This window comes from Theobroma cacao, chromosome 9 (genome assembly GCF_000208745.1).
Source record: "Theobroma cacao cultivar B97-61/B2 chromosome 9, Criollo_cocoa_genome_V2, whole genome shotgun sequence".
Taxonomy (NCBI): Eukaryota; Viridiplantae; Streptophyta; class Magnoliopsida; order Malvales; family Malvaceae; genus Theobroma; species Theobroma cacao.
In genome coordinates this window covers 8,562,650-8,575,336 of record NC_030858.1, presented here as the reverse complement: position 1 = coordinate 8,575,336, position 12,687 = coordinate 8,562,650, and the positions used below count along the sequence as shown (strand labels likewise).

At 32.5% G+C, this 12,687-nt stretch overlaps 1 protein-coding gene across 1 annotated transcript; it reads left to right on the top strand.

Annotated features, from left to right (window-relative positions):
- Window positions 4,739-12,345, top strand: LOC18588959 (pleiotropic drug resistance protein 1). The gene is given in 25 exon segments (XM_018127784.1): window positions 4,739-5,128; window positions 5,227-5,347; window positions 5,479-5,567; window positions 5,656-5,740; window positions 6,026-6,185; window positions 6,273-6,349; window positions 6,462-6,515; window positions 6,617-6,707; window positions 6,813-7,114; window positions 7,226-7,507; window positions 7,660-7,976; window positions 8,053-8,213; window positions 8,309-8,412; window positions 8,514-8,670; window positions 8,746-8,850; window positions 8,932-9,095; window positions 9,327-9,659; window positions 9,789-10,079; window positions 10,165-10,248; window positions 10,330-10,463; window positions 10,708-10,935; window positions 11,040-11,211; window positions 11,503-11,757; window positions 11,843-11,969; window positions 11,972-12,345. Coding segments are annotated over 25 exon segments (4,347 nt in total). The 5' UTR covers window positions 4,739-4,802; the 3' UTR covers window positions 12,100-12,345.

Below are 12,687 nucleotides of genomic sequence, written 5' to 3'. Positions count from 1 at the left end.
GTTTTCAAATGTAATGTTACATTACATTGATTTTTTCTCTTACCAAACATTGTAATTTTATCACTTACATTACAGGAAATGTGAGCAATTTTCTTTATATCAAACACTTCCTTAGCCCTATTAAAAAAATTAATTGTCATTAAATCAAATGTCAACTGGCAGGGGCGGAGTTAGCTAATTTTTATTAAAGGAGCCAAAGCCTAAGAAGAATAAAAGTTAAAATTTTTTAAAACTAATATATTGAACTTAACCATTAATAATCAAAAGATTTATAATAGACAATAATTTTATATAACATGTAAATCAAAAGAAACAAAAAGAAAAAAACTTATAACAGTGTTCTAGGAAAGTTTTGTTCAATGATGTTAATATCTTTTTTAATATAAATAACTAAATTATTTGTAAGAAACTTATCATTCATTTTGTTTTGAAGTATTGTCTTTCTCAATATAACGACTAAAAAATTAATATTGTCAACATCTAATATTTTTATTTTTTATAATTAAGTTTGTAATTCTAAATATTAAACTATAATGTATAAACTATAAATAGTTAAATGCGATATATAAAATTAATAATTTTTTTTTATACTCAAATAATTTTCTTTCAACTATATATAAAATATAAAGCACATTAAAAACATATACTCAAAATAATTTTTTCTTATATAATTAGGATTAATAAAAAATAACATATTAGTGAAATTTTAAACAACAACCAATAATGTAACACTAGAACTTGTATTTGAGAACTACATATACAATAATTTTTTATTTTTTAAAAATTAAAATCATTAAAAATAAAATTCATATAATAAAAAAAATTATGATAAATAGGAGATATAACCTATATAACAAAAAAAAGAATATAGTTGATGATTCGTAGAAATTTAAAAAAGAAAATCTATAGAAACTTAAAATATATGAGCAAATAGAATATAATTGAAAAAAATAAATAAAAATAATAATAATATAAATAGAAAAATTAAATAAAAACTTTACCTTTTTATAATTTCACAACACAATGATAGAAAAGAAAAGAGAAAAAAATGAGTGGAGAAACTTAAAAAATTNATAATTAAAAATAAATAAAAATAATAAATAATATAATAAAAATTAAAAAAACTTTACCTTTTTATAATTTCACAACACAATGATAGAAAAGAAAAGAGAAAAAAATGAGTGGAGAAACTTAAAAAATTTTAAAAAATTAAGAATTTGAGTAAAATTGAATGAGCTTGTAAGGTCATTTTATTATTTTTTATTTATATTAATTATTAAAAAAAATTATTTTTAAAAAATTAATTAAAAAATATATAATTATATAAAAAATTTCAAAATTTTTGAGGAGCCATGGTCTCCCGTTACAAAGGGATGCTCCGCCCCTGGCATCTTATGCTCACATAATACATGAACTAACAAGTTGAGATGATTATGAGAAAGCTGACGTGATTACATGACAATTGGGATGACATGTGATAACTAACTTGACCAATTCCACTAATCACGTTAGTGGTTTACATTATATCACATAGATAAAAATGACACTAATAATTCACATAATATGTCATATGGATAAAAAAATCAATTAATATATGACAATTAATTTTTTGTTTAAATTAAGAATTTGTTTGAATACAAATCAAAGATTAAGAACTCGTTAAGATACAATAAAATATTAAAAACTTAATTGAAAAATGGTCATAACTCAAGAGTTGTCCTATAATAATAGGGTTTTACTTACCTTGAAGCTTGAAGAGAAATTTTCCTACAAGTTGGGGCTTTTAAAAGCTCATACTTGTCCTTGCTATATTTCTTATCCCACATAATAAAATTTTTTTACATTAAATTAAAATCTAAATGACTTTTTACCAAATTAAAGTTTCAAAATACAACTTTAAAGAATTCACGTGGTAAAAAGGGATGACATGGGTACAATTTTCAGTGATACTTCTTCTCTTAAAAAGTGAACGTAGGATGATAGCAAAATCTAATGTTAATAATGGCTTATATGTACTCTATTTTCATACCAAAAAAAAAAAAGGAAAATGCAATGTAGGATAAAGAAATTAAGGAAAAGTTTTTCGAATGTCAAAACCCAAAAACAATATTAGCTCAGAAAAAACAAAAATAAGGTTCTTATTCTAAAACTTTCAATTAAAAAGTAAGTAAGAAGAGAATATTAATTTGAATATTTAAAAACAAAATTCTCCAATTATTTATTATTTATTATTTAAATAATTTATATAATTATCTTAACATTAATAAAACAAAACAAAAGCCGCCTGACGCCATTCTAATCTATGGTAAACATAAATAGTTAACAAGATAACATCAAAGGCCCTTGTCTTTGTTCAAAGAAAGTGGAAAGGATAATAGCAGCCACTCGATCATTTCATTATGCTTTAATTATGGTTTCTTTGTCGTCAATAATTAAATGAACATATTTTTGACGCGTAGCTGCTGCGATGTTTAGTTATTTGTTTCTCATTATGACAAAAGGATTATGACAACTTAAGTATGTTTAGTCATTGAGGAGGCTACATTCACTTACTCAGAATATAATATAAATATATAAAATTCAATTGATTAGTTGAAACTTGATAGTCCAGCATGATGATTTCCATTGGCTACAGCAAATACTCAACTTGTTTAAGTAAATTTTGGATAATGATGTCATCGATGACCGCATACTCAAACAACCTTTACTACAATCTACAAAATCTCTTTCTTTTTCCTCCTCAATTTGTGGTTAGGACAAGGAAAATGACTTGCTCAACTCCTTTTATCATTAAGCTCAGATTTTATTATATAATAATAATTAGAATTGACAATTAAATATTTTTTAAAAAAATAAGAGAGAGGAGGGCCTGTGTATTTCAAGTTTGGTGAATGTATCTTGCTCGTGAAACTCGACTCGAGCTCTCCTTGATCGTTTCAAAGAAAAAGAAGGAAAAACAAATACGTATCTTATTGGTAAGATAAAATTCGATTTGAATTTTATTTTCTCATTTTAAAGAGAAGACAATCAGGTATACATGATTGTATATTGATAATTTAAATTAATTATTCAAATTGATTTTTAGATGAGTTGAGTGCATGTTGGTGTTGTAGTCGATTCACATCATATTTTTTTAAATACATATGAAATTAAAGTATTTGAATTTAAAATTTTTAATATAAAATTTTCGAATCTTAATTCTATATAAAAAAAATTCAAATTTTAGTTTTGTAACTTTACTATATTAGATAGCAATTGGGCATGGTTTCAAATTATTTCAGGTTTGGTTCATTGACTATTTAAATAAATTCACATTCCATAGGGTTTGAGCTTTAATATGATCAAGTCAAACTTTTGTACCATATTAAATGGTAATAAAATTTTATTCTAAAAAAATAGTGTACCTTAATTAATAATTTACATGTATATTTAAAGTGTTGTAACTGTCAAATATTATACCACATTATAATGGTTCTCTTTAAAACTAAAGAATAAAATGTTGCTAAAGAATGGTGGCATTTATGAGATAATAAGGAAGTAATACTTTATATGCAGAACTTAACAAACCTCCAATATTTTAAAAAAAATAACAATTTGCCTAAAACATAATTAAATTTAATTTTAGAACATGATAGATGTGAAATAGATGAATTTTTAAGCATTTTAATGATGATCAGACAAAATAGATGATTAGAGTACATAAAATCACTTTATTCTTTCTTCTTTCTATTTTTTTCCAAAAATGAATTATAATAGGTTTTCTTTATTTTTTATCAACAACTGTCTAGAAGCATTCAAACTAGAGCAATAATTATAATAGTTAATAAAAATAATAATTATCAAAATTGTTTTAAAATTAATATTAAAAGAATTTTCTTTTCTTATGTCTACAATCCTTAAAATAATAATTTCAAACAAAACGAAAACAAAAAAAAAATTGAAATCATAAAACATCATATATGACTACATAAATTAAATATCTGAGTGCAAATTGAATTTTATCTTTAAACGTTGTTTCATTTTTTTTCCAGATTTTGAAGATTTTATATAATTGAATATATTAAGTACTTAAGATTTTCAACATATTTTTATTAAAAAGTTTTCGTATAAGTGGTTTCTAAAATGAGTTATCCAACACATTGAAAAAGAAATTAAATAATTGAAAATGAAAATTTTCAATGATTTTAAAACATTTTTAGTAGTTTATCCACACAGCCGATTAAATTAATAAAGTTTAATATAGATTGTGAATCTCAAGTAAATTAAACTAAATATGACAAGTATATATGTGAGATTGTCACTTATGACTTCTCCCCAAACACACCTTTCATTTTTAATTAATTAGAAGCCCTAATCTAATATAATTAGAGCTTTTACTTGATCTTATTCAATTAATAAAGTTTAATATATATTGTGAATCTCAAGTAAATTAAATTAAATATGACAAGTATATATGTGAGATTGTCACTTATGACTTCTCCCCAAACACACCTTTCATTTTTAATTAATTATAAGCTGTAATCTAATATAATTAGAAATTGGGTAGCGACCATAGTCTTAATCTTAAGATGCTCATAGAAAAAAAGAAGACTTCAATACTTCAACATACTCGTAAAGTATTTTGACTCAAGTTAACTGCATCAGGTTAGCCTGCAACAATGAAATTCACCATGAAGCATAGTTCTTATAAATACACGTTCCTATCCAACATCCTGGACATTGTTTCTTTGCATGAAAGTTAATTTCTTGCCTTTCCCTGGCCATTGTTTTCATTAATAGTTGTTGCATATATCGTGGCACAAATGGAGAGTGCCGATGCATATAGAGCTGGTAGCATACGCATCGGAAGCTCTACGTTATGGAGAAATAGCTCATCCGTAGAAGTTTTCTCCAAGTCTTCTCGTGAAGAAGACGATGAAGAAGCTTTGACATGGGCTGCAATCGAGAAACTGCCAACATATTCACGTGTAAGGACAGGTATACTCGCCGAAGAAGGGAGGCAGTTAAGAGAGATTGATATAAAGAAACTGGGATTGCTTGAGAAGAGGAACCTGTTAGAGAGGCTTGTAAAAGTTGCTGAGGAAGACAATGAGAATTTCTTGCTGAAGCTCAGGGAGCGTATTGAACGGTAGTTAAGTTCATTTTAATATATATTATATCCCTTTTTTGGGTTGTTTTAAAGCTCAGAATAGCTAATTTTCTCTATGTTTCAATCTCAAAACACAGAGTTGGAATTCAGCTTCCAACAATTGAAGTCCGGTTCGAGCATTTAAACGTTGAAGCTGAAGCTTATGAGGGAAATAGAGCATTACCAACCATGTTCAACTTCTCTGTTAATATGTTTGAGGTACTTCTTTCGGATCACAAACATGCATGCTTAATTACTTCTATCATGTATTTTTCTATTCATTTTGCAAATTCCAATACATCAGAATTTAGAACTGACCTCGTTTTCTCTCTGCCTGTGTTTTGCTTAAGGGTTTCCTGAATTACCTTCATATTCTTCCGAGCAAAAAGAAATCATTGCCCATTCTTAGTGATATTAGCGGAATCATCAAGCCTCAAAGGCAAGAGGGCCAGTTCTACAAAAACAATCTCTTATATTGTCTTGAAATGGTACATTACTCATAATTTCTCTGATCAAACTTTCTGTAGAATGACATTGCTCCTAGGGCCTCCAAGCTCGGGCAAGACCACATTATTGTTGGCGTTGGCTGGCAAGCTTGGCAAAGACTTAAAGGTAAGAATTAAATTATATTTTGTTTGCATTCAAGTTTTGCTTTTGGTACAATTTTTGGATTTTTTTTTTTTTTGAAAAGTTAAATTCATTGACAAGGGGATTACTCCCACAATCTTACAAGCAAAAGCAGGCTTTTATGACGTTGTGCTACAAACCCAGCATATATAGTAGCGTAAAAGCCTCAAAATCTGTACAAAGAGACCCAGCCTAAAGGCTTTTTGGAAATTTACTTGACATTACTAATTACAATCTCAATTTTGATACGAGCACATTTGAGAATTTCAGGTTTCTGGGGGGATTACTTACAATGGACATGGACTGAAAGAGTTTGTTCCTCAAAGGACATCAGCTTATATAAGTCAACATGATCTCCATATAGGAGAAATGACAGTTAGAGAAACACTGGCGTTTTCAGCAAGATGTCAAGGGGTTGGACCTCGTTTCGGTCAGTAGAAACACTATGAACGTTGACATGCACTTGATCTTAGCAATTTTGGTGGGCTTATAACTGAATATTGTCCAAACTTGGCAGACATGTTGGTAGAATTATCACGTAGAGAGAAAGCAGCAAATATCAAGCCTGATCCTGATATTGACATCTATATGAAGGTGAGACAACAGCCGCAGCAAATTTTTCAATGTGTTCTGTTTACTTCTCTTATTTTAGGGTGTTCTCAACTTGCCATTGTTTGAGAAGGATTTGTTACTGTAAAATATGCAGGCAGCAGCACTTGAGGGGCAAGAGGCAAATGTAGTTACAGATTATATACTCAAGGTAATTTCGATATTTTTTCAAATCCAACCTAAAGAATCATTCAAAACAAGTATAATATAGTATCTTTGCAAAATCGGTTTCTAATCTCTAAAACTTTGCAGATACTGGGACTCGAAGTTTGTGCTGATACCATGGTTGGAGATGAAATGCTACGAGGTATTTCTGGGGGACAAAAAAAGCGAGTCACCACAGGTAAACCTTATTGAATGACATTTATTTTTCACAGTTATTGGACAGGCTTTCTCTAATATGAATGCCAAAGTATTAGCAGATCATCAATCTATTTGTGTATGACAGGGGAAATGCTGGTTGGACCGACTAAGGTACTTTTTATGGATGAGATATCTACTGGTTTGGACAGTTCCACAACATTCCAAATAGTGAACTCACTGAGACAATTCATTCACATCCTCAATGGCACTGCTGTTATATCTCTTCTCCAGCCAGCCCCGGAAACATATGACCTTTTTGATGATATAATTCTTCTCTCAGATGGAAAGATCGTGTATCAAGGACCTCGTGAAAATGTGCTCGAGTTCTTTGAATACATGGGTTTCAGGTGTCCTGAAAGAAAAGGAGTTGCTGACTTTTTACAAGAAGTAATTCTAGTCTTAACCTCAAATTGCTGTCCACCTTTCCTATTTAACAATCAGAATGTGCTTGAATATGTTTACAAGTTTTTTTTGTTTTATGCCCTTGGGGTCCAACAGGTGACATCAATAAAAGATCAAGAGCAGTACTGGGAAAATAAAGAGCAGCCTTATCATTTTGTTACTGCAACAGATTTTGCTGAAGCGTTTCAGTCATTTCACATTGGTCGAAAATTGTGTGATGAGTTAGCAACTCCATTTGACGAGTCGAAAAGCCACCCTGCAGCTCTAACAAAACACAAGTATGGTGTCAATAAGAAGGAACTGCTAAAAGCTTGCATGTCAAGAGAATATCTGCTTATGAAAAGGAACTTATTCGTTTATGTTTTCAAAATGATCCAAGTGAGTGGTATTAAAAATTATAGTTTTTGACGAATTTAAAATTCTGACAGTGCAAAGAATCTAGATAGTACTAAAATCTGAGTGAAACATTGAGTTTTTGGACTCAAGTTTTAGAGAATGCGATTCATTCTGCTTCTTTTGTGAATTTTCAGCTCTGCTTTACAGCTTTTGTGTCGATGACAGTATTTCTAAGAACAGAGATGCACCGCAATACAGTAACTGATGGTGGGATTTATATGGGTGCTCTGTTCTTTACTCTCATTGTAATAATGTTCAATGGATTCTCGGACCTTTCCATGACCATATTGAAACTTCCTGTCTTCTACAAGCAAAGGGACCTTCATTTTTATCCTTCCTGGGCATATGCTCTTCCCACGTGGGTTCTTAAGATCCCAGTCACTGTCTTAGAAGTTACCGTTTGGGTGATAATGACATACTATGTCATAGGCTTTGATCCAAATGTTGGGAGGTGAGAAAGGAAATACTGAATGATTGTAAGGTTTGTACATTTTGTGTTGTAACCTAATTAATGCTCTTGTTGACAGGTTTTTCAAGCAGTACTTTGTACTCCTATGTCTTAGCCAGATGGCATCAGGATTGTTCCGGTTAATGGCAGCATTAGGAAGAAATATGATTGTTGCTAACACTTGTGGTGCATTAGCTTTGCTAGCAGTTCTGGTTATGGGAGGATTTATCTTGTCACACGGTGATTAAACATTAGAATTGGACAGATTCTTCTTTTCCCCTTTGCCTCTATGAGTTTTAAGTTTTGACATTAAAGAATGTGTTGTTTTGCATCAGATAATGTGAAGAAATGGTGGTTGTGGGGCTATTGGATCTCACCATTGATGTATGGTCAGAATGCCATAGCCGTGAATGAATTTCTGGGAAATAGTTGGAGACATGTAAGTAAATCATTCTTGAACTATGATAGAAGAACCAAATCTTAGGCATAAGGAATGGATGAAATTTCGCTAAAGACTATATGAAAATATTTTCCTTGTAGATTCCAGCTAATTCAACTGAAAAGTTAGGAGTTTTAGTCTTAAAATCCAGAGGTATATTCCCAGAAGCACATTGGTATTGGCTCGGAGTGGGTTCTTTGATTGGATATTGTCTCCTATTCAATTTCCTGTTTGCTTTGGCTCTAAAGTATCTTGATCGTAAGTTTCTCTTCTCACATGTATTAGTTGTGAATGTAAAGGCTATGTTCTAATAATCTGATTAACATATTGCAGCATTCGGGAAACATCAAGCAGTAATATCAAAAGAAACCATACCTAAGAGAAGTGTTAACACTAAAAGGGAGCCTATTGAGCTATCATCAAGAGGAAAAACGTCTGGTGGGTCTAATTTGTTGATCTACTTTCTGATGCTACCTTTTCTTATTCAAGCTACAGCATAATCATAGTAAAACAATGCAGAAAAAGGGAAAGAAAGCCAAAAAAGTGGATCGTCTAAGTCGCTGTCTGCAACAGCGGGCAGCATTAATGAAGCTAGTCAGCTCAGGAAGCAAGGAATGGTTCTCCCTTTTCAACCACTGGCTATCACTTTCGATGACATGAGATATGCAGTAGACATGCCACAGGTATATTCAAGCCTCTTTAAGGTGCAACAATATGTTAAAAGATAAGAACTAGGGAGTATATGTGAAACATTTTTGCAGTTGCACTATTTTAACACAATACAATATTTTTAAAGAACTTTTAACAAACATCAGGATTCATAAGGTTCTAGCATGTAGGTTGTCAATCACAATGTATAACATCTCAACTAAATTTGGTTGATTGTATCTTGATGCCTAATCTTTACTTTGCAGGAAATGAAAGCTCAAGGTGTTCTTGAGGACCGGTTGGAACTGTTGAAGGGAGTGAGTGGCACTTTCAGGCCTGGAGTCTTAACAGCTCTGATGGGAGTTAGTGGTGCTGGCAAGACAACTTTAATGGATGTGTTGGCTGGAAGAAAAACAGGTGGTTATATTGATGGAAACATCACAATTTCAGGGTATCCAAAGAAGCAAGAAACATTTGCTCGCATATCCGGGTATTGTGAGCAAACAGATATCCATTCTCCCCATGTTACTGTCTACGAGTCCTTGCTATTTTCTGCTTGGCTAAGACTACACCCTGAGGTTAATACTGTGACGAGGATGGTATGTTTTTACTTTCTGCTTTCTTCTTCTCTTTAAGGAGGCTAAAGAGGCAAAGAAGGTGATACAAACATTACCAGGTGTTCTATTCAGAAACTCAACTTATTTGTTACTCAAATTGGTGGATTACAGATGTTCATTGAGGAAGTCATGGAGCTTGTAGAGCTGATCCCTTTACGGAAAGCACTAGTAGGATTACCTGGAGTCAACGGCCTTTCAACTGAGCAGCGCAAGAGGCTAACCATTGCAGTTGAGCTTGTTGCCAACCCTTCTATTATATTCATGGATGAACCAACATCTGGCCTCGATGCCAGGGCAGCAGCAATAGTAATGAGAACTGTGAGGAACACTGTGGATACAGGGCGTACTGTTGTGTGCACCATCCACCAGCCGAGCATTGACATCTTTGATGCTTTTGATGAGGTGAGAATCTTTTTTAAGGTTAGGCAGGCATTTAGCCTGTTCTCTGTTCTTAAACTAATACAAGCATATCAATGGCGAAATGCAGCTGTTTCTAATGAAAAGGGGAGGTGAAGAATTGTATGTTGGTCCACTAGGTCGCCATTCTTGCCACTTGATAAAGTATTTTGAGGTTAGTCTGATGAATACATAATATATTGAGATTTTGACATATCTGTTGCCAAATTGCTGAAAGAAATTTTCCTTACCGAAGGAAATCAATGGCATTCCCAAGATAAAGGATGGTTACAATCCTGCAACTTGGATGTTGGAGATCACTTCAGCAGCACAAGAAGAAGTCCTTGGTGTTAACTTCACTGATATATACAAGAACTCAGAACTGTATAGGTAGGATCACCTCAGAGTCCCAATGAGTGAAAAAATTTTCCTTTGTGCATTTAATGTTTAAGTTCAAAGTTTACATCAATTCAAAGTGCTTAGAAGCAAAACAAGGTATGTAAATGGTTGATCATTTCTGAATTGTCAAATAACAATAATTTGAAATAAAGAGATTAAAATTACTGAAAGCATTCTACAGCTTAATCACGAATGCATAAGTTTTGTTTTATAGCAAACATTAATTCTGTTACAGGAGAAACAAAGCATTGATCAAGGAGCATAGCACACCTGCTCCTGGTTCACAAGATTTACACTTCCAGACGAGATACTCTCAGCCTTTCCATATCCAATGTATGGCCTGTCTGTGGAAGCAGTATTGGTCTTACTGGCGAAACCCACCATATACAGCAGTGAGATTCATATTCACAACTTTTATAGCTCTACTGCTTGGAACAATATTTTGGGATCTAGGTTCCAAAAGGTATACAATTTTTTCGCATTGTACATTGATAGCCATTGGTCAGAGCAGAGCATTTATTCTGTAACTTTAAACTCTAATTTAAGTTGAAATGCTTTGAATTGCAGAACAAGGCGACAAGACATCTTAAATGCAATGGGTTCTATGTATGCTACAGTAATGTTCTTAGGATTTCAAAATGCTGCATCAGTCCAGCCGGTTGTGGCTGTTGAAAGAACGGTCTTCTACAGAGAAAGAGCAGCTGGAATGTATTCAGCATTGCCATATGCATTCGGACAGGTAAACTGTTTTGCCTTCGATTTTAGACATCCAACCAACCAAACATTTTAAAGGAAATTGAAATCATCTATATGTAGATGTAGTTGTGATTCATGTCCATGTAGTGTTAGCATTGTAAAGAAGCCTGGAAATAGCACAAAAGTTGGGTTTATGAATGCAAGAAAGTAACTAAGCTTCTAGGGGAACTTGTGAACAAGTTATAATCTAACTGGAAGGTTAAAAACAGTTTTGTTTTAATAAAAATCAGGGAATTTTAGCGCTATACTAACTTACCAATCCTACTGTTTGCAGCTTGTGATTGAACTGCCATACACTTTGATTCAATCTGTCATATACGGAGTTATAGTGTACGCCATGATAGGATTTGAATGGACAGTCCTCAAGTTCTTTTGGTTTCTCTTCTTTATGTACTTCACCCTGTTATACTACACTTTCTATGGGATGATGTCAGTAGCTGTTACCCCTAACTTCAATATTGCTTCCATAGTTTCAACGTTCTTCTATAGGATATGGAATGTTTTCTCAGGATTCATCATTCCTCGAACGGTTAGCTCTACTAACCCTACGCACATTTTTTTGTAACAATGAATCAGATCATAGCCTAACGGACTGGAAATTGTTTCAATGACAGAGGATTCCTATCTGGTGGAGATGGTACTACTGGATGTGCCCCATTGCTTGGACCTTGTATGGACTGGTTGCTTCACAATTTGGGGACATAGAAGATAAATTTGAGTCAGGAGAAACGGTGAAAGATTTTCTGAGAAGCTATTCGACTATAGGGATGACTTTGTTTGGGTTGTTGCAATCGTGATTGTTGGAATTTGTGTGCTCTTCGGCTTCATATTTGCCTTCTCAATCAAGGCATTCAACTTCCAAAAAAGATGATGATGCCATAAACATGGGTTCAAAGCAATATGCTGTTCTTAAAGATATCCAGGAAACTTTTATCCTCAAAAATGCAGTCAATGCAACAAACTTTTGTTAAATATTTATAGTCTATATTCAACCTCTGATGCAAGAGATGAACATTGTTGTATTTCATTCTCTTTAAGAAAAAAGGTTTTTTCTTCTTTTTTTGTTTTTTTTTTTTCTGTCTTAGTAATAAAAATTTGGCATGAGATGTTCGATCCATGAGCTGTCATGATCCTCCAACCCAATTTTCTAATTATGGGTTAAGGTATTTCAATTTTCAATGACCCAACCGCCCTCTAGTCAGCCCAATTCTTATTCGGGTTAGGGTATTACAATGTGGATATCCAATGGGACCGCGCCACCTACTTGGGGGCCCTTTCTTTCTTTGATGCATGTCAAGGTGGTTGAGCTATAAATCCTGCCTGGAAGAAAATGCAAACTATTGGGAGCATGTATCTTGGCTGATTCCACCATGGAAAGCAATTTGGAGCGTATCCTTGTTGATTGGACGGGGCTACAGTGTTTGACAAATCTGTTGTTGTAATGAATTATTGGTGGGGT